At 34.8% G+C, this 22,095-nt stretch overlaps 2 protein-coding genes across 14 annotated transcripts in view; one reads left to right on the forward strand and one right to left on the reverse strand.

Annotated features, from left to right (window-relative positions):
• Positions 1 to 5,388, forward strand: part of LOC127802695 (aminopeptidase P2) — a 65,103-nt gene extending 59,715 nt beyond the window's left edge. For all 11 annotated transcript variants that reach the window (XM_052338660.1, XM_052338659.1, XM_052338661.1 and 8 more), the window contains 5 exons: positions 758 to 866; positions 990 to 1,144; positions 2,320 to 2,412; positions 4,465 to 4,545; positions 5,034 to 5,388. In XM_052338660.1, coding sequence (XP_052194620.1) covers positions 758 to 866; positions 990 to 1,144; positions 2,320 to 2,412; positions 4,465 to 4,545; positions 5,034 to 5,105 — 510 coding nt within the window. In that variant the 3' untranslated portion in view covers positions 5,106 to 5,388. The remainder of the gene's footprint in view (positions 1 to 757; positions 867 to 989; positions 1,145 to 2,319; positions 2,413 to 4,464; positions 4,546 to 5,033) is intronic.
• On the reverse strand, positions 5,316 to 20,649 carry LOC127802696 (long chain acyl-CoA synthetase 7, peroxisomal). Of its 3 annotated transcripts, XM_052338667.1 has the most exons (24): positions 20,359 to 20,649; positions 18,991 to 19,042; positions 18,823 to 18,883; positions 15,109 to 15,186; positions 14,902 to 14,973; positions 14,737 to 14,818; positions 14,410 to 14,515; positions 14,241 to 14,317; positions 13,448 to 13,492; positions 13,263 to 13,349; positions 11,895 to 11,984; positions 11,706 to 11,785; positions 11,512 to 11,605; positions 10,507 to 10,595; positions 10,326 to 10,414; positions 10,044 to 10,173; positions 9,813 to 9,931; positions 7,352 to 7,475; positions 7,184 to 7,270; positions 6,583 to 6,686; positions 6,427 to 6,512; positions 5,935 to 6,021; positions 5,754 to 5,840; positions 5,316 to 5,601 (listed from the first exon to the last, which is right to left on the reverse strand). In XM_052338667.1, the coding sequence occupies exons 6-24, from the start codon at positions 14,806 to 14,808 to the stop codon at positions 5,506 to 5,508; spliced, it is 1,749 nt and encodes a 582-aa protein (XP_052194627.1). In that variant the 5' UTR covers positions 14,809 to 14,818; positions 14,902 to 14,973; positions 15,109 to 15,186; positions 18,823 to 18,883; positions 18,991 to 19,042; positions 20,359 to 20,649; the 3' UTR covers positions 5,316 to 5,505. The 3 variants fall into 3 exon arrangements, 2 of the variants coding, with proteins under 2 accessions (XP_052194627.1, XP_052194625.1); XM_052338665.1 differs by lacking the exon at positions 18,991 to 19,042; XR_008023334.1 differs by lacking the exons at positions 5,316 to 5,601; positions 18,991 to 19,042 and having other exon boundaries at positions 5,779 to 5,840; positions 6,435 to 6,512.
• Between the last annotated feature and the right edge of the window lie 1,446 nt (positions 20,650 to 22,095).

Consider the following 22,095-nt stretch of genomic DNA (forward strand, 5'->3'; position numbering starts at 1 on the left):
ATAAGTTGATCCAAAATAGAATCTTTTAGAACCCCCACTGGCCCTTTGGTTAAACACCAACCAGAAAATTTTGCAATTGTTGTAGTAACTATCTTCTGAAACCCAATAAAAACATACAAAAGAAGGAAAATTTATACTGACAAAAAACCACCTGAACTATACATAAATAATACTTGAAAACCAGAATTGAATCCTATAAGTACTTAATGGCATTTCTCTTAACAAATTTCTAATGGGTCTCCATCATTTTATATCTTGAAGCGCATGGCCTGTACTAGTTTGCCGAGCTGCCTTCTGTTGTAGGTTGTAAGTAGAATTATTTTTAATGGTTTTTGTGGTGCCTTCATACCTGGAGATTTTCATTTAGAATTAATATGTTTTTAATGGGTATGACTTTGAAGAGTAAATTGTAACAAAGATTGCTGATACGTCACTCTGAAGGTGAAGGTTTCTGCTCAGTTCTTGAACTTGTCCCATATTATCAAAATTATCAACTTGATTATCCTATTCAAATATATTGAAATAGAAGATTGTTAATAAAATTTTTCATTCTGAAAGTTTGACCATCTGAGGCAGTGATGTCCAGATGACATCTAGTACATGCCCCTATGCATGCGCTTTATTTGTGATCTATAATGTCTCTCTTTGTTGTATACTGTGGTCATCCTGGCTGACAATGGCCAAGGCATCTTTCTGGGTTTTTTCGACTTTGTATGAGTGATTAGTGTCCGTTGGTTTCCAATATGTCAAATTGCAGGGTCATATAGCTCTTGACCAGGCAGTGTTCCCAGAAAATACCCCAGGTTTTGTATTGGATGCTTTTGCCCGCTCGTTTCTTTGGAAGATTGGACTTGATTACCGACATGGTATGCTGCATCTTCTATTCCTTATAATTATTTGATGGGAAATATTGCATTTGTGATGCGTGCACTATTCAAATGTTAAGTATTGACTCACATGTAGAATCCTTTTGCATTTCCATATATTAGGGACTGGGCATGGTGTAGGAGCAGCATTAAATGTTCATGAAGGACCTCAAAGTGTTAGCTTTCGATTTGGAAATATGACCCCTTTGCAGATAGGCATGGTTGTCAGCAATGAGCCTGGTTATTATGAAGACCATGCATTTGGAATTCGGATTGAGGTACCATACCATTCAGCTTAGCTTTATGGGCTCTCAATAATTGATCTTAATTGATAATCGTTATTAGAGTAAATTGCAATAACTACCCTTGAGGTTTGCCTTAATTGCAAGGACGCCATTGATGTTTTGAGAAAAGCAATGACCTCCCTTGCCTTTTCTCTCTCCTCTCTCCTTTGATTTTAGAAAAAAATTAAAAGAAAAAAACACCTAACCACCACTGGGACCAACAATTGCTAGGGTTCCATGCGAGAGAGAGAGAGAGAGAGAGAGAAGAAGAAGAAGAAGAAGAGTTGCATGTCACAACGAACACCAACATTTGAACCTTTTGATTCTTCTGCAAATTTAACCCATCAAATGTTGGGTTCAATTTGCACAGAATATGGTTCCAACCGGCACAATGGGTGAGGGAGAAGAGAGAGATTGAGAAAGAGAGGGGGAGGGGGGAGGGGAGGCAACCATGGCTGAACCTTGTTAGCAATGGGGTTCAGCCATGGCAACCCTTGCTGCTGGAAACGAGAGAGAAAGAGAGGGGGGAAGAAGAGGGAATGCCACCTTTGTCGCCAAATGTGCAGAGAGAGAGAGAGTTCAAAAATATAATGTCATTTTTGAATATTTAACTTAAGTCAACTAACAGCAGGGCGGAAACCATGTGTTATTAAAATTGTATTTTCGTAAATGTCATGGGTACTGCTTGCATTTACCCTAAACCTCGGATATCAATCATATTTTTCCCTTTTTACCAATATCCATGGGTTCTTGCTCAGTGGGTTCTTTTTATTAATATGCATTAAATATAGTGGCATGTATGAGTTGAAATGCTCTGCCTTTTGTAGGGCGCGCTTATTTTACAAATAGTTCAATATGTAGCATGTGAAAACTGAATAAGATAAATTTCTGTAACATTTAGCTAACTCTTGGTCAATATGCTGTAACTTCAAACTCATTTATCCACTAAAAATGCCACGATAATATTTACCACTTGCATTTGATACAAAGTTTCTCTTAGCACCCACCGTGTGCTTGAGGGGCGTGGGTACTGCTTGCATATATTCTCCATTTAATTGAACTTGGTTCTTACTTTTTGCTGTGTGTTTGTGTAACAATAGTGGTTAGATGCAATATATTCTTCATTATCTTATTCTATTCATTTTATTTGAGCCACTTCTGTCATGCAGAATCTCCTTTATGTGGATGAAATCAACACCCCAAATCGTTTTGGGGGAAATAGCTATATGGGATTTCAAAAGCTCACATTTGTTCCTATACAGGTTGTGTACCTTTTGGTTTCAACTTTCCCTGAATTTAAATTCTGTTAACTACATGTGGAGTTTTGGGGTGGGGGGCACGAAATTCTGAACTAAAATAGAACTCTTTTATCTCTATCATAAAGCCTTAGAAAGATGATGAATGCACCCCATAATTTGCATTTGTTGAATATTGATTCAAAATTGCTGATTTAGTGGGTTGATTGGGTCAAAAATCTGTTTACTAATTTAGTGGATTGATTGGATCAAAATTCTGTTTATTGATTTAGTGGGTTGAGATAATTTCGTTTTTTAAATTTAAATCCAACAATAAATCTTATTTTCTTGTTATTCAATTGACATGTATTGCCTATTTAAAGGCATGATGATATGAATAAATAAAACGAGATTACAACCTTTCACATTCATGTTTTTTTTCAGCTTTTGTTCGTTAACTTGATAGCTACCAATGTCTCTAAAATTCCAACAGTGGTATCAGAGCATTCAATGATCTTAAGGGGTCTGTGAGAGAGAACCCATCAACGCCTTTTTTATTTCTATGGCTTCCACCAACACATCATCTCTTTCACTACCAGTTTTTTATGGAGAAAATTATCAAGTATGGGCTGCCAAAATGAAAGCTCATTTGAGAGGTCTCAGTTTATGGCAGTGGGTCGAAAGTGAAAGAGAGATACCTTCGCTTGGCAACAATACTACAACAATCGAAGAGGAAACGTTCTTTTAGTTGGTGAGAAGTGCACCAAGAAGAATTTTTTGGAGAGAAGTGCTCCTTGAAATTGAATTGTTTTTTTTTTCAACATTTGAAGGAAGTATTGATTGTGATGAGAAGTGCATCAAGAAGTGAAGAGAAGTGCTTCACAATTGGGAGGAAATTTGGAGAGAAGTGCTCCATACAAAGTTGAAGTTTTGCAACTTTGAATCAAGGAGGAATGTTGAATATTGATTCAAAATTGCTGATTTAGTGGGTTGATTGGGTCAAAAATCTGTTTACTAATTTAGTGGATTGATTGGATCAAAATTCTGTTTATTGATTTAGTGGGTTGAGATAATTTCGTTTTTTAAATTTAAATCCAACAATAAATCTTATTTTCTTGTTATTCAATTGACATGTATTGCCTATTTAAAGGCATGATGATATGAATAAAAAATGAGATTACAACCTTTCACATTCATGTTTTTTTTCAGCTTTTGTTCGTTAACTTGATAGCTACCAATGTCTCTAAAATTCCAACAGCATTTTTTATTCTGTGCCTCTGTGAGCCAGTTATGAGCTGCATCATATAGATTACCTTACTGTTGTCTGAGAAGTAAATCTAAGACGCAACACCTAACTGTTTGTGCGCCCATATACTCATGTAGTGTTGATTTTTCTCCACTCAATGAACTTTAAAAGTTGGACTATCATTAGACTGTTGTTATCCTTCTGCTCTGATACTAGGGAGTACAAGCGTACAAAGCTAACTCAAGAATGGACAATTAGGCTTGTTTTGGTTGGTGCAAAGTGAATTAAGCCCAGGCTTGAGCTTCTTGTTTGTGCATTTTGCTCCTGTCACATGTTTAAATGATCACTCAGCTAATCAAGTGTCAAACCAGAACTCTCAGATGAAATTGGAAAATTAGATCTACTTAAAACAGATCTGAGAAAACTTTCCAGGATCTAATAATTTCCAAAAGCAGAATAGTAGAAAATATTGTGAAGGATAAGCATAGCAGTATGAAATATTGAGGAAGGATTCAATAAAGGGCGTGCCAGTGTATGAGGCTTACCCACTTTGTGGGTGTCGGGTAGAGGTCATATTTGTACACAGCATTTCCCTTGCTTTTTGGTGAAAAGGGAGTTCCCACAACTTGAACTAGCTGTCCCTTTTACCAGATTCAAGCTGGAGTGGTGGTAATATACATTTGTGCACATAGATTATATACATACATCTGGCAAAAAGGCATTTTCCAGATCACATTTTGTTTACTTGTGATATCCTAATGTTTCTAGTAGTCAGTTATATGTATGATCATTCATTCATGTTTGATGAGTGTCTCTTCTGATGCACTATGCAGGCTAAGTTGGTTGACTTATCTTTGCTCTCTATTTCCGAGATTGAGTGGATCAATAATTACCATTCACAAGTTTGGGAGAAGGTAGGAACAAAACTTAAATCTGTTTCTGAGCGTCTCTGCACAATAGCTTCATTAATAATCCTTAGGTAATTAACCTGCAAAGACATACACTTTCTATAAACCCCAGGTTTGAGAAGTTGCATCAATAACTATCAGTTCATTTTGTCAGCTAGAGTTTTTTCGTTTTTTCCAGTGAACATGAAATCATATTTAGATACCATACACCTATATTCAACTTGAAGAACCACTTCAGAAACTAAGAACCTGAAATCTGGAGGCCACTTAACAGTTTCTGGAATTCAGTTTGTATGGTATTTTCCCTACTTAGGTTGAGAAGGTGATGTAGCCTACCATATATGCTTCATTTCTGTTCCCTAGTTTTGACTTTGACTCTTATTTTCCCCATTTGTTTCTGAAGTTGGTCAAGCAAGCTTTCACATGCAATTGAACTATCAAGTCTTCACCCATTTCCAATATTTATGGTTACTTTCCTGATTGTGTTGTTGTAGGTTTCACCTCTGCTGGATGGTTCTGCCCGTCAATGGCTGTGGAACAACACACGGCCCCTTGCAAAACCATAGATTCTATGCCACATTTGATCATTCAAGTTTTGTACATTGAATATGGAACTTCTCAGTTACACTTGATTGGAAAAATTGTAGATATTTGTTTGGTTTGTGTTTTCTTTACACTCTGCTTGTAAATTGAAAAATCTGCTCAACACTTGCATTATTTACGGTGTCACTATTTATGGCAGTTGATCCAAAGTCAATGACCATGGATAGAAATGATTTAAGAGAACTGATCACACTTTTATTAAATTGAACTGATGACCATTTATACAGGTGTAGTTGGTTGATTTAAATGGACATCTATGAACAAAACAGAGCATTTAACTTTTCCTTCCAGTAAACTATAGGCTACCAGGGTCCAAAACGTACAGTATTCTTGAAAACTTTCTTCCCATATTTTTGCTGCCAGTTACATTTTCTGTGGCCCTGGGTTGGATGCAGCAAGCTCAGCATACATGTTTGATATTTCTTTGGCAAAGTATGACTTTGCTTGAGGTCTCTTGATCTAGAACAAGAAAAAGGAAAAAAAGTGAGACACCTTATTTTCACTTGTGACTGGAAACCCATAGGGTTCTGTTTCAAAGATGTGTATTGCAAGTGATCAAAAAGGTTTAGTGGGGGAGAGAATTTAAAGAGACTTCTGAATGGTGAACTCACCTTGAATGTTGGAGTAAGAAGGCCATTCTCCATAGTGAAAGGTTCAAGCACCAAAGTCACAGCTTTCGCAAATTCAAAGCCTCTCAACTGCATGTTAATAATAGGGGAAGAAAATCAAACAAAACTGAATAACTGAATGAAATTCAAGGATTCAGAAGTCACCATTATATCGGAGAGATACCTGAGCCTCCCTTCCAATAGCATCCATGTCTGCAAGAACAGCTGCCTTTGCTCTTCGGTCATGACAAAGTTTTCCTAAATCCTCATACTGAGCTCACGCCAAACATAAAAGCCCTTAGTAATTTTGATCTTTATGGAAATGTGAACCGCTTTTGTGTGACATGTAAGCAGCTGAAAAAGGCAACTTTGGCCATTTCTGAGGCATCTCCTTTTCTATTAGATTTGCCTCAAGGATGACCAACTATGCATTCCATTCCTAGAAAGTCATGGTGCATTTCTAGAAAGAGAAAGCATCGGCTATCCATTCCATGGAGGTCAAGTCAATTCCTAAACTTTTAGGTTTTTTTCCAGATAATCTCTGTTCGTAATAGGAAATTAATTTAAGCAAATTGCACCGTGGAGAACAACTAAATTCCTAAACTATTAGTTTTTTTTTTTTTTGGATACTGTTGTTCTCATTTCTTATGGGAAAAGTAGCATAGCAAGTGAGTACCTTGATACCTTCGGAAGCAGCCCAGTCCTTCAAAATATCTGGGTCAACTGACACAACAGCTACTAAACAGGAGTTCGAGCTATCACCTAGGAACAGGAAAATAGTTGATAAAAATTCAAAGCACCGTACTGCAGAGAGTAAACTCCGTCTTCTTACCGTATATAAAACACTGAGAAACAAATTTGCACTTGGCATATACATTTTCAACCTTCTCTGGAGCAATATATTCACCTTGTGCCAACTTAAATATGTTCTTTTTCCTGAAATTGATAATATTTTTAAATAAGAAACTTTTGCGATTTCAGAAGTTCTCAGCATTATGATAGGCATGGCTAAGTGACAAAAAAAAAAATTATGATAGGCATGGTTAAGTAACAAAAAAAAAAGACTAGTCCCATGAAGCACGATGATTCAGATTGGTTCCAGAAATAATCTCAGCCTGTCCCAAGGAAAGATTAAGCAAAATAATGACATAAAATTTATGCATGGAAAACTATACATAGTGCGTCCAGAGGCCCAGTTATTAACAATCTTAAGATGTATTGTTGCATGTCATCTCAACTGCAGCAGACGGTTGTTCATTTTTTACATTGATTCATCTCAGACACTTGTTGAAACAAGTTAAAACCACTCTCTGTAGATGACCAGACTCTAGATTTTTTGTCATGATCAGATTAGAGTATAAATATGGTCTAATCTTTTATCAATTATTATGTAGTGTCAACATCTAGTTCACATAAGTATATAAGGGGCTTACCTATCAATAATCCTAAGGCGGCCTCCATGCAGCCACAATCCAATGTCTCCTGTATGCAGCCAACCATCATCATCCATTACTTCTCTCCTGTTCAATTTACTTATAAGTAATATCCTTAATATTTGTAAAACTCATGTAACATGAACACAACATGCAGAAGTTTGTTACGTCTGTGCGTCATCCTTGTAGTAGCCTTGGAAGACTGTTGGCCCCCTCACACAGATTTCTCCACGAGGGTAGGGCTGATCTTCAGTGGTGTAATTCATTTCTGGCACATCCATTAGCTTTATCTCTGTAAGTGCAAGATAATATCATCTTAGTACAATGACAGAGAGGCAAAATAGATATCTGGTTAGTAGAAATCAGCTTCTATCAAATCTTTCTTAGCTAGTTCATCAAGTGCAACATATCCTTCAGTTCATTTTCCTAATTATGATACTGAATGGTAAGTCACTTGTAAAAAGAAACAGAAAGTGTCAAGTGAAACACATAATTGAGAGATCAGAGAAAGAATTTATCCCAAAATTCCTATCAAGAACTAACATTTCAAACCCTGTTTAAGGCCTACAAACATGACAAAATCCTTTCATCTTCTCAGAACAGTTTTTGAAATTGTATCTGTACTTTTAAACAAGGTCCACTGCCCTTTTTTTTTTTTTTTGGTTAGGTAAATGACCACTGCCCTTTCCAAAATTTCCTCTAAACAGCAATCATTGAGAGCTTTTGCTAATTGAACAGTGTTGAGGGCTCTCCATTTTTTGAGCTTTCTGAGATGACTTTTCTATATGATATATTACTAATACAGGACAGTTTGACAACCCATGGAAGCTGATTTTTAACTTCTTTGTGTCTTCATTGTGATTCAAGGCTCACTAATTAGGATTTAGGGATCCTTTGCTGGGTTTTAGCTCAACTTGAGGGTAAAGGATATGCTCAGGTTTATGGATTTATTATTCTGATACTTGTTCTCCTCTGGCTCAACTTGAATCAGTTCCTTTACTTATCTCCCTTGCAGTCATTGGTCTTTTCATCAGTTGGATGTAAAGAATGCATTCCTTCATGGTGATCTACATGAAGAAGTTACATGGAGAAACTGCCAGGGTTTCTTGCTCGGGGGGAGCCTCGTTGTGTTTGTAGTCATTGTATGAGTTGAAATAATCTCCATGTGCTTGGTTTGAGTGATCTAGTGGAGTGGTTCAAGAATTTTGGTTTCCAACATTCTAGCAGTGATTGTTCTGTGTTTTATAGAAATTCTAGTTTTGGATGTATATCTTGGTTCTTTATGTTGATGGCATTGTTATCACAAGGAATGAAAACACAGCCTATATATACATTGTACTGTGATGTACATACATACATACATATATCTATATATATATATAGTTAGACCATCCCTTAATTAGTGATAGGGTTTTATCCTCTCTATTGTTTGTCTTCTTCTACATAAGTAAAGAAGTTAGTCTAGGTTCATAGACTAAGACTGGATTATCGAACATTGAGACTAGTGGGAAAATTTATGGAAGTCTTGGACGTGATAATTAGGAGGAAGATTAATATTACGTAACTCCAAGAGACAAAATGGGTTGGAGAGAAGGCTAAAAATGTTGACAGAGTGGATAAAAGCTTTGGTACCATGGAAGAACTGTGCAAGTAATGGAGTTGGGATTATTACGGATAACTTTAAAAGGGTGAGGTAATGGACATGAAGAGAATAGGAGACAAGATTACTGTCGCTAAAGTGGTTCTAGGAGAAGACTGAATATTATTAGTACATAGATACCACAGGTTGGGTTTGTAGAAGAGATAAAGACAATTTTGGGAGGGTTTACAGGGGTTTGTAAATGGAATGCCTAGAGGACAGAAGACCATTGTAGGAGGAGATTTAAATGGTCATGTGGACAGAAAAGGGGATAGGTATAAAGATGCACATGGAGGTTATGGATTTAGAGAAAGCCAGCTTATAATATGCTCCCCCGGCCAATTATGAATGATCCTCGGCAGCACCAGGGTGCTCCTAAGCAACCCTACTGACCCAATGGAGCTAACTACTGGAAATTTTTCCTACACATTTCTACCTATTCTCCATCCTTCTGACTTGGAAAGCCATTTCTCTTCCCAGAGAGATATCACTCTCCTGCCCTCAACTACTTAGATATGTCCATTTCACTCATACACAGGCCATATCATTGAAGAATGTCATACTTTGTGTGATGTCATATGGATAGTCGACTAGGAGGTCAACTATAGCCCTAGGTGAGCTATGACTGACTGGAGTGAGTATAGTTGAACTGTAGTCGACTACAAGTTCGGCAATAGCAAGGCAGACTGATATTTCAATTGACTACGGAAAATATAGTTGACTATAAGAACGACTTCAGAAATATAGTTCACTATCTGGCTTTCAGGCTATTTCGCAAGAATTTTGCTGAGATGAAACATGAAGCCCATTTCAAAGACTTTGCAAATTGGCCTAATTGGTAGAATAATATACCACACAAATCGATCTACTCTATGCCAATAGATGTATCTCAATTTATTGCTGTCTTCCTGCTATATCCATGTCTTTCGTACTCTCCCTAGGAACTAAAATGCTTAATGCGCTACGAAGTTTTCCATATGGTTAACTTACCACATGCAGGATTTGGAGAACCAACATGACCAGTCAAGTTGTCACCATCGTCCATAATGCTTATGACACAAGAAGTCTCAGTCATACCATATCCTTCACGGATGGGACAACCAAAGCATCTGCAAGTTGTGGATTACAAAAAGATATTCAGTCACTACCAGTAACAGAAAATAGTTTTGATACTCATTGAACAAATGGTAATGTCTTCTTTAAGAAGAACAATCAACTTACACCCTTAAAAATTCCATGACATCAGCAGATAAAGGTGAAGCACCTGAACCCATAAATCGGACACGTCCACCGAGTTTTGCCTTTATTTTATTGAATACCAACCTATCCCACACCGGTGATGACTTGCTGCCTAAAACAATCATTAGAAAATATAAGCACTCCAGAAGCAGCCAAATACACAACTAAGAAGCATGAATGCTGGAGTGATCATCAGAATTTTTAATATCCAATCATTTTATCCTACAGTGTTCTTAAGTCTCAAAAGTAAAAATTGGGGCATACCACTCATTATGGCTTGCTTCTTGGAGTTGTAAGCAGCATTAAATAGTCTCTCCCTTAAAGCCCCAGAGGTTTTCACAGCATTTTTAATCCTATGACAAGAAGAATATAAGAAAAATCTGGGCAATCATAAAAACTAAAAAGTAATACTGGATGATGTTTGCATCAGTTGGCAATAACCTACCCAGCATATATTCTATTATACAAGCGAGGAACACTACAAAATATTGTTGGTCTTAGAATAGACAAATCATCCATCAACTTCAAATTGTCCTGCAATTAAGAGTAACACATCCATACGTAAAGATAGTACAAAGTATAACAGAATGCATAATATTTCATACAATGTAAGACGACCCCTAAGTTTTAACTCTTAAAGCAAAACCAAAACATGTAGACACAAAGATAACAGAGTTGTGAATTGGAAATGGAAAGAAAACTGAAGGTGATTTTGATGCTTCTTCATTCATCATATGAAATACGAAGGCAACATTGCTAATGATGCAGAATTTGTTGATAAAATCAAAATGTTAAATGTGAAATCATGCATAAAAGCATTAAATTTATGACACATATAAAACATGAGAGAAGACTCTTCATATTGTGCTCTCACCATATCCAACATTTGCTTATATGACAGGGGAAAAAGAAAACTACCAGTATTCTTATAAAATAGTTCCTTAGAAGAGGGACAAAAACCAACAAAAGAACAAAAACTTTCCCCAAAATGATTCAAGATATTTCAGATCTGAAGTGTGGATAAATTTAGAGATCTTCTATTTCTTCCTTATCCTTCATTTTTCTTTCATCACATTGAAATGTAATATAATGATGTCACAATTTGACACTAATACATTGGAAGCCATTCTCAAGATTAGTTAGTTTCTCAACACTTAACACTAGGATTTGCTACACTAACAATTCAAATTATTCTCTAGCCATCAGAAAGATCAAAGTCTAATAACCTATGTATTAGATTAGGTAGAACTACCAGTGACTTTCACTAAAGATACAGAGGACACAAACTAAATGGCAACCAGAATTAGATTGGAAAGTATGGAAGCGAATTTTTTGCTTCCTTGAGTTTCTGAAATATCATCTAACAAACGGAACAACAATTATATGGAATAGGTCAACCACTAATATACCATAAGAAAGTAAAGATGTGACATCCATTTGTATTACATACCCCCTGATAGAAACCTGTAGCAACACCCCTATGTGCTGAAAAAACTTGGTTGGCTCGTTCATAGATGTGTGCCAGGGGAAGATAGGATATGTAACTGCCATAAACAGCATATGATTAAGTCACATAACTTCAGGGGAAGAGAAGGTAAGTACAGCTCAAATAGTGAAAACAACAGCAGTAGCAATATAACTCACATGTCAGAGGAATTAAAGTCAATTGAGTAACACATTCCAGCAACACTTGCAATCATGTTTGCATGAGTCAGCACAACTCCCTTTCCAAAGAAAAATAATATGGCAAGAAAGAATACCAAAGAAAATAAAATAAGATAAATTTAATTATCAAAATCTCTTTTAATTATTTAAAAGACATGGGTAGGCTACCTTAGGGGTTCCAGTAGTACCGCTTGTGTAGCATATGGTCGCAACATCCTCAGGCTTGGGAGGGCAGAACGGTTGAAGGGTACTATACCCCTAGAAAATAATCAAAAAGAGGTATGACATTAATTTTAATGGAATAAAATAACTCAATACATAACATTGAGTTCCACATTCAAATCATTGATGAAGAGTACAAAATTTTGGCAGGAATCATGGATCATAAATTAGTAAGATCGAAGATAAAAAGAATATGCATAAACCTGTAACATGTTACACAATAAACATTTGTAGAAAAAAAAATCCAAGAACACAATATGGGTATCCAAGGATAGCAGGCAACTCATGCAAATAGACCGATCGAGCTTAGTGGAAGATACTTTATTAATTCTGGTTTAGCATATTCACATTTTGAAGCCTCCATTAATTCTTTTGATAGATATAAACTTGGGATGATTGATAGCTACAATCTTGGGTTGATTGATAGTCATAATTTTGCTATTATTGATCCTGATATAATTTTCCTTATTTGAAGTAATGGCATACATACGGGATGTAGAGTTAGAGACAAAAACAACCTACAACCCTTTATCCATCATTATTCTTCTTCCTACAACTTTTCCACCAATTTTCCTTAGTTTCATCCTTCAACTGGTTGTAAGTTAATATTTCAGTATGCAGGAGTAAATTGCCAGTTGTATTGTAAAAAACAAAAAAGGGCTTAAGATGAGACTTGAAGGAACTTTATTTAGGGGCATGCAAGTCTTTCAGGTTTTTCAACTTCTATATTATTAAGTTGCATTCAAGTCTTTGCACCTTTATGCCATCTAATGCAGCAGTTGCACATTGTATACCATAAAAGTGAAGCATGCTGGAATCATGCCAGGATCCATGCATGACTTTGAGGACATGGAGCAAACCAATTTCACAAAAGAAAACAAATTATAACAGAGAGGACAATAGCAATAAGCAAATAAAATTTTAGGAAAGAATATTCCTTTGTTGTTTTTAATCCTAGAAGTCAGGAAAAATCCAGGACCAGGATTCACTTAAAAAGAATGCCCAACCCTCCCCTCACATGCATATTCCTTTCATTTGTTAACATGACTTAAAGAAAATGATTTTTCTCTTTACGCTCCACTTCTTTTCCACCCTGCCAAACAAGAGATTAGAGCAGTACTAGTTGAAATCCCTTCTCTCCTAGATCTAAAAAGAATGGCTAGTCCAGATGGCATTTTCTTAAACAAAACAGTATCAGGTCTCTTATCAAAGTACTCCTGCAAAAAAATTAATTAAATAAATGAATAACTTTCAGTTTCACGCCATACAAACTTGTACACACTGCCTAACAAACTTCCAAAAATTTCTACTCACCTGACTAACTAGCTTCGCATAAGAGATAAGTTTAACACCAGATGTTGATGGGAGTGAGGGCAAGTGTTCATCCAGCTCTCCCACAACCTATGAGGATGAATTAGAAAAAGTACTTTACAACACTAGCAATCCTCAAAGTAAATGCGCGTTCCTTTAAGTAAAAATGAATCTTTAGAAGAACATACCACTATTAGAGACACAGATGGAATCTCAACTACAAAGCCCAACAACTGCAAGTCTCAACAGATAAAATAAAAATGTTACAGTTTCTAGAAGAAAATTTTGAAATGGATATGTGATATGATGATGTTTGTAATATGAGTAAAAGAGGGAGCCATAAATATATATGTAAACTAGCTAAAATAAGAGGAAAAAAAAAGAATTTATGCCAAGTGAAATTCATAATTGACAAAAATCAAAAGCTATTAGTAAACGAGGGAGCGTTCAAGGAGAGATGGGAGAAGTATTTCTCGAAGCTAATCAATGAAGGTGGAGAAATAGATGTTATGTTGGGGCATCTTAGTAACTTGAAAGAAGATAGGAATTGCATATGATATAGATGTATTTATTCGAGAAGAATGGGGTGATGCCACCTATTTTTTAGATGGAATGTAATCTTTGGTCTTTTAAGGGAAAGAAGTACATTTGGGTGGAAATTATAAAATTGTTCCTCTTTCATTTTATATATACATATTTACACATGTATTCTCTTTTCTTTCTCTATTTGGCTTGGGATGGTATTCCCTTTCCCATTGGTTATCTTGTCAAGTTCCATGCACCATGCAATATATGTAGTTCTTTTTTTAATTTCATTATTTAAGGCCATGTATACTTTGCATATACAGGGTTGTTGCCGTTATGAAAAAAAAATTAAACATAAAATTTTGTAATGAAATTAATAGGGGTCTATCCTCAACGTGCATAAGACTCCCAAAAGTGAAGATGGCCAGCTTTATGGTGGGGCGGGGATAAACTCACAGCATCTAATGTATTTGGCATACAAAAAATAGCCTGTATATCAGCATGATTCACGATGTACTTCACAGCATCTGGACCTACAGATAAGACCACCCAAAAAATAAATGGTCACAAGTTCAAGTTTCATACTGTCTGAACCAGGAGACCTGCAGTTGCATTAACTACACACCAAGAGTATCATATAAAGGTACTGAGATATATGAATATGCTGAGCAGGCATGGTCCACAATCAGCCACTCGGGTCTATTGATAAAATAAAGGCCAACTCGAGCTCCCTGTTTCATAACAAAACTAAAATGAGGCTATAGTTTTGAGATATATATATATATATATATAATATTTCCTGAAAACATGTAAGCAGCTTTGTAACCTCAGCTACCTAATTGAAACTAATAAATGAAATATTGACAAGCCAAGAATTACTAAGCTTGCTCGAACAAAACAAGAAACCAGATGGGAAGCACTTTAATAGTCCATGTTCAGCAGTATGACTCACTTTTGATAATCCATGATGCCAAAGGGCAGAACCTACTGCTGACCTAGCAGTTCCTGCCTCTCCATATGTCATCCATTTGTACCTTCAAATGCAGACAAAATGTACCAAAATCAACTTTTGAGGACAAAATTTTCATAATTTGATCAATCTGAGCAAGCAACTCACTCTCCTACTGTTTCATCAATCCGAACACGCGTGCCCAAGTATTTGTAGTCCTGGAAAGTTTCAACTGCATATCTGAAAAAACAGAATTGTAACACAAAGTAAGTCCTCCTCATGACTGAGAATCCACTTTCAGGAAGCATGTTTACAGCCAAAGCAGAAAATAGAATCGAGAAAGAGAGGAATGAGGACAATAATACTATTTCTTACACAAAGTTATCATGCAATGTGTCAATTTCAGGATGATCAGGAAACCCGCGGACAAGCTTTACTGGAGAATGTGCAGATCTGCCACGAACAGTTACTTGAATGATATTTGTGACAACAACTAGTTAAATGATGATATCAGGAATAGGTGTGAAAAAAGAAACATAATTTATATTAATGTCAATATTTGTTCATATATGATTGGCAAGCTAGAATTCATGTAGAAAATCCCACATAGTGGGATTTAAGTCTTGATACGTCGTCATTGTCATTTTTTTTTTTTCTGCTCTTGTTGTTGTTCTTGTCAATATTTGCTCCTTTCATCACTTGGGAAGTTATAGCCCTTTTCCTCTGTTTATCTTGTCAAATTCTAGGCAGTATATATAGGGGTTCTTTTAATTTTGTTCTTTGTGGCCATGTATACATTGTTTGTCCAGGGTTGTACGCCTAATCAAGAAAAATATGTTCATGTAAGCCTTTAAGAATGTAACACAAAACTCCAATTAGACTTACATTTCACACCATATCATCACTTGTCCCAAAAGTTTATGTTGTCAAGATATGGATCAAAAAATTGAATATCAAGCTGTATAAAGAGAAAAAGTGTCTCCAAAACATGCAACACAATCTCAGGTGTAGAAATGTAGACACTTGGACTAAAGTCACTAAACAACATCCAAAATAAAGGGAGAAAACAAGCACAAATATGGGACAAAGTAACAAAATTCTAAGAACCAAAGCTCAACTATCATGTTTGATCACTGATGTTCCCACAAGCACAAAGGATCAGGCAATGTATTATTGAAATGTCTGTCCCTGAAACCAATATTTTGTCATGTTTTATTTTACTAATCAAATGATTCATGTTTTATTTTCCCAATGACATGATTTTTTTCTCTTTTAAATTATCTAAACATGGTATGATTAATTATATTGGACATATGAATGTCACCACATCAATGATTTGCATTTAAGGTAAACAATGCATTCAAATAAGATATGTTTATGGAGACATAATTTACCAGTCACATGTAGTTCTAGTAGATGCTGAGTGAAAACAGACACTTCAGATGGAAATTATAACACACCCAATCCCTATATATACATATATTATCTGGTAGGCCTTACCTATGGGAGTAAGTGGCTAAGATGTGATAATACATTGGCAGCATATTAAAATAAATCCATCATGAAGAAATTTACTACTAAAATTAGTATTAAGAATTTAAGATAGCTCTTATTATACTTATGCAAACTAAGGCTAAGGTATTTAAAAGTTCAATTTCTTGGTAGTGTTCTTGTGGGCTTATTGATGAGTTAAGCTTCTATACAATCAATATACCAAAACCTCAGAAGACAATGTCTAATGCTCAAGAACTCCTAATCCTAAAGGTCACTACTCTCTAAAAGCACCTCTTTGAAGCAATTCATAGCTATTTTTAGAGAAATGTTTACAAGATCATATTTATGTATTTCAAAAAGGAATTTTGAGAAATTAATTTCTCTATGATCACAGAAGCATAGGTTTGGTACCAAGGATTCAGATACAAATAAGTGTTGGATTAATAGTTTTAATACCCAAATTTTGTTTGGGGTTGCAAGTAGTCGAAATTTTGCTTCATTGTAAAAAACATTTAGGGGATTACCACATCAACAAAATTATGCTTGTTTGTACAGTTGATTGGTAGTTTAGAAATCCAATTTTATCAAGGGTTGATGTACAAATAACAAAATTAGAAGTAACTTAGATATGGGAAGTGGTAGAGATAATTGTCACAACCCTGAGTGACTTAGGCAGTTATATTGTTATATATTTATTTAGTTGTTATTTACAATTATGTTTTAGAAGTTATTGGGTATTATTTACAATTAATTTGCAGGTACGGAGTAATGGAGAAGTAGTGGTATAGTGGTAACTGCTACTAAGTAACAACCAGATAGCTTTATATATAAGGCCATGCACAGTTCCGGGAATCACATCAAAATTATTGGAATGTCATAACTCAGTTTCTCTCTTACTCTCAAATCTCTCCCTACATTTCTGTCAGTTTTCTCTCTCATTTATGTTTGTTCTCCCTATTATTTTGTTTGTTTCTCCCCCAATTCTTTCTATTTCTCTCTCAATTCCAATTCTATCTTCAAAGTAAACATTAGTAGGCTCTTGTCATTTGGTATCAGAGCAGTCCAGTTCTTGGCCAGACCTAGGTGTTTCTGCAAATTTTGAAGGCGAGCAGTACAAGACGGTTTCTAGAAGCAATTTCAGAGGCAATTACCGATTATTGGAAGCAGTTGCAGTTGCTGTTCAGAGTGAAGTCAAAAGAATTTGACTGAGGAAATGATGGCCAAAGGAACTCTTGAGAGAATGCAGTTGCTAGAGAAAGTGTTCAAGGAAGAATTCAATAAAAAGTTGGATGATTTATTGGATTTGATTTCAAAGAAATTTCAAGTTAGTATACCAGTGGATCTTTATTCAAGATCTATTGCAAAACTGATTCTAGCAAGAGATGGAATCCTACCTAAAACCTCCTGTCTGCAAGAAGCTGATGAATTACCTACACTGGATCAGGAAGCGAAAAATGATGTGAAGTTGGAAAAGGTTACTATTACACCAACTTCGGATTTTGAAGATTTCAAGCCTGCTATTCTTGAAAGAATAGGTACCCCTCCAATGCCTGATGTCAATGCAAAGCTAGTGAGAAGGAGGAAAAAGGAGTTAAAATTCATCCTCGACTAGTAACCGACTTCGCTGATCTTTTAGATATTTCCAGCGAAATCACTGGGAAGAGCGGTCTAAGAAGGATGAAGCAGATAGTGAAAGTTGGGATTGGATGAAGAACAATGGTCATTGTTGTGATCTCTTGGGGACAAGAAATCCTTTAAGAGGGAGGGAATGTCACTACCCCAAGTGAATTAAACAGTTATGTTATTATATATTTATTTAGTTGTTATTTACAATTATGTTTTAGGAGTAATTGGGTATTATCTACAATTAATTTACAGTTATGGATTAATGGGGAAGTAGTGGTGTAGTGGTAACTACTACTAAGTAACTGCCAAATAGCTTTATATATAAGGTTATGCACAGTTTCAGGAATCACATTAGAATTATTGGAATATCATAACTCAGTTTCTCTCTTACTCTCAAATCTCTCCCTACATTTTTTTCAGTTTTCTCCCTTATTTCTGACTGTTCTCCTTGTTATTCTGTCTATTTCTCCCTCAATTATTTCTATTTCTCTCTCAATTTCAATTCTATCTTCAAAGTAAACATTAGTTAGGACTAGGGTTCTGTCAATAATACACCTGCACAAGGGGTTAACTAGCTTAGTACAAGCAAGGAATTTGTCTCTATCTATAAAAACACAAGAGGGCCATATGGATCAGTTATTCATGTATTGCTTCCAACCTTGACTCCATGGAAAAAGAGAAAAGGATAAGAGTGAAACAACTCTTAGTTGATAAATTTTCAAGCTCACACTATAGAAACCATGCATCAAGATCCATTAAAGTCAACCTTGTCTTTCCACACTATACACTAGAAGTCTAGCTAGGTACTTTTTCTTATTTTCTAACTTCAAATTAGAATCAATGACAAGCATGAGAGCAAATTCATTTTTTTTTTTCCCACAAATTCTTCAACATGGGTTTCTGAAACCAATATGCATATGAATTGTCAAGATATATGGCAATCGGCTAAAGTTATAGAAAGTAGCCAACCTGTAGACGTTCCATTTTCCAATCTTTAGTTTTTCTGGAAGCACTACACTATATGTTTGACCTGAAAGGAGGAATAGCAGCCACCATGATTGTTTTTGAGCAAGACTACTAGCCAGAATGACGAAAGCAAAAAGAGATAATTAACAAGTAAATATGAAGATAGATTACATTATATAGGCTTCAAGTTGTGGCTTCAAAGCATTTTTATGTTTCTGCTTTTCTGGAAACAAAATAAATAACACATTTGGTAAACTCCAGTTTTGGGAACCAAATAAAAGCTTCCCAGTTGCCTAAAACTACTTTTGGACAACAACAAAATATAAAATTACAGGTGATTTTAAAGTCAGTCATTTACTTTATGGAACCAACATTAATGAAAAAGAATACAAATTTTCATAAACACCATTGCTTTTGTATCATTCATTATTGTACAAATAGTTTACCAATGAAAATGAAACAAACAGATGGGGATTTTAGAAACAAAATTAAGTAGGGAGCTTCCCCTGCCTTTAAGTGATAATCCTAGTGTTACCCATTACACTGGATCAAAGTTAATGAGAAAGAAAGGGGAAAAGGCAGCTAAGACAAGAAGTTGCCTAGTATAATCTAGGGAAAATCCTTTTTCATTTAAAAGAAAAAACTACGTTTAGAATGATGGAATTTGATAGAACTTGGAAGTGAAAATAGAATTTGATATATTTGAAATGGATTTAAAATTGTATTTGATTTCATGGGATTTAAAAAGAAAATAAAAATCATCCAGAATTCCCATCAAATAGGGTTGGATTTCAAAAAAATTGGGAAGTTAATTTAATTGAGTTCCCATATTAACTTTCTCAGTTCTTTTAAGCTTGCACCACCGCAACTTATCCTTTAAGGATCTTGGAAACCAATTGCTTAATCTTCCTTTCGCTCTCTTAGTTTAGCAAAGTGCTTTCAAGGTCAAGTCTGTAATTTTATTCAATGGTTAATTTTCCTTTTGTTTTTAGATCTTGAATATGTTATTACTGTCGTTATGTTTGGAAAATGTTAATAATTTCTAAATTAAACATATAACTATGAATATAATATCGGCATTCTTCCCATTGCCCAGTCAAATTCAGTTACCTCCAAACAACAAAAAGGATAAATTCCTTGAGAATCCTTCTTTGTCCAACTTAAAATTCAATTATTGGAAAGATTTGAATTCAAATATAGTTAAAAGGGTGTGTCCATTTTCTTTACTTGTTCATCGTTCTATTTCTTAAATAATTTCTGTTTGAATCCAGAGAAGCCCATTCACGAAACAGGAATTGAGAGATTTGTGGAAAAACGAGACAAATAACGATGACAATAACAATAGTTTTAATTGAAACCCCAAATCAAAGGGCAAAGGGACCAGAAAATAGAAAAGCACAACAAACAAACAAACGCCCGTGAATATCCATTCCACCCACTACCATCTTTACACACTAATATTATTAATTAACACTTCGTTCACAAACACGCGCACAGAGAACTTCTGGTACACAAACAAACACAGAGAGATAAGAATACCGAGATAGAACTCTCCGGCGGTGTCATTGCGTTGAATCTGGATGAAGCCCGAATCGGCGCTGAGGGCGAGGAGATGGCCTTGAATTGCTCTGATGCGTCGCTGAGCCGATGAATCCGGAGACATCCCGGCTAATGATCTTCCCTTCAGATCTTCAGATTACTACGGCAACGAGCTAAACGGTTGTCGAAGGTTCAACTAATCCTTGAATTATTTGTGGTCAGTGTTAACATCTACAGTGTTGAGATTTTATACCTAATATATTATATACAGAATTGAGAGAGAGAGAGAGAGGGAGATATTCTGTGGGATTTGGGTGGACGATGCCAGAAAAATGCGGGAAATGTTCTTTTTCAGATGTGGGCCAACTAACTCCAGGCAAACCGACACCTGTCCGGTACCGACACATTATTGGTAGTAATGATTAAATATTAATAAATATATTTTATTTTAAGTGAAGTATATTTATTATATTACACTTTTTAATATTTAACTTATTTTATTAATTGATTATAAATATCTTTTATTTGAAAACAATGTGTATTTATTGATGTTTAATTATTGTCTAATATTATCTTTTTTAAGTAAATTTCAAATATAATTTGTGTGACTTACTTAAATTGTATTAATTATTTTTTAAAATATTTGTCTCTTTCCATCTTTATTGTCTCTTTATTTGTTTTCTTTATCGCTTCAATCATTATCGTTGCCATTAATTAAAACTTCAATATCATTGACAACAATAGCTTTATCACCTTAACGTATGGGTGGATTCAGAAATTTTATTAGGTTATTATTAAAAATTATTATTTTTATATTAAAAAATAAAATTTTTAATATAAAAAAATATTTTTAATTGTGAGTTACTCTAAATTTCATCTCATGGTAGCTCACATGTAGATCTATCACTACGAATGACTTTACAAATTGAACAACTTCTCTTAATTTTGCAAATCATACCTTATTGCATCAATTTGCTCTAAAAAAAAATGAATGATTATGGTTTGATTTCCATCAATTTGCAAAAAAATAAAAGATTGTTTGCAAATTGATTTGGAAAAAAAGTTTTAATTTCTTTCTCTCTATATACTATACATGTATATATATTTTATTTCCTTTTCTTTCTATACAATAACTTAAATATTTAAATTACATCTACTATAATAAGTTTCATTTTGTGGGAAAAAGGGTAAATTATTGATTTTGATTGGAGCAATCAATAAATTTCTCTCTCTCTCTCTCCAAATGAACCGATATCAATGGTGGTAGTTGCTCACGCAAGCACCACTCGAAAAAGTAAATGGTGGTATTTTAAGGATTTATAAAATATTAATAGTTGTTTGTGTACATATTAATTCAAAGAATACAAAACATAATCATGCAATTTAAACAAAATTTAAGAATACATATTAATTCTTAAGAAATGTACATATTAATTCAAAGAATACAAAGCCTAGTCGTGCAATTTAAACAAAATTTAAGAGTCATATGTGAAATTTACTCTTTCTTCTAAATTATATAGCATATTTTTTTTATATATTATACTCATTTATTGTTGTATCGATCTCTTTATCTTTATATTAGAACTCTTCTATAAAGATGTTAATTGGTGAATCCATTGAGTTGGCAAACCCAGTAAGGTGGCAAATATGTGTATCATTTTAATTAGTTTAATAGATACTATATGTTAAATATTAAAATTTACTAAACCCTAATTAGATTTGGGGATCCTAATAGAT

This window comes from Diospyros lotus, chromosome 5 (genome assembly GCF_014633365.1).
Source record: "Diospyros lotus cultivar Yz01 chromosome 5, ASM1463336v1, whole genome shotgun sequence".
Classification (NCBI taxonomy): Eukaryota; Viridiplantae; Streptophyta; class Magnoliopsida; order Ericales; family Ebenaceae; genus Diospyros; species Diospyros lotus.

Excerpts from the sequence above, each read along its gene's own strand:
- LOC127802696 (XM_052338665.1), bottom strand. The coding sequence starts at position 20,482 with ATGTCTCCGGATTCATCGGCTCAGCGACGCATCAGAGCAATTCAAGGC. Across the intron at positions 15,187-18,822 it reads GGAAAATGGAACGTCTACAG|ATCTGCACATTCTCCAGTAA; the intron begins GTTGGCTACTTT and ends TGTTCGTGGCAG. Across the intron at positions 14,516-14,736 it reads GGCATCATGGATTATCAAAA|GGAGCTCGAGTTGGCCTTTA; the intron begins GTGAGTCATACT and ends GTTATGAAACAG.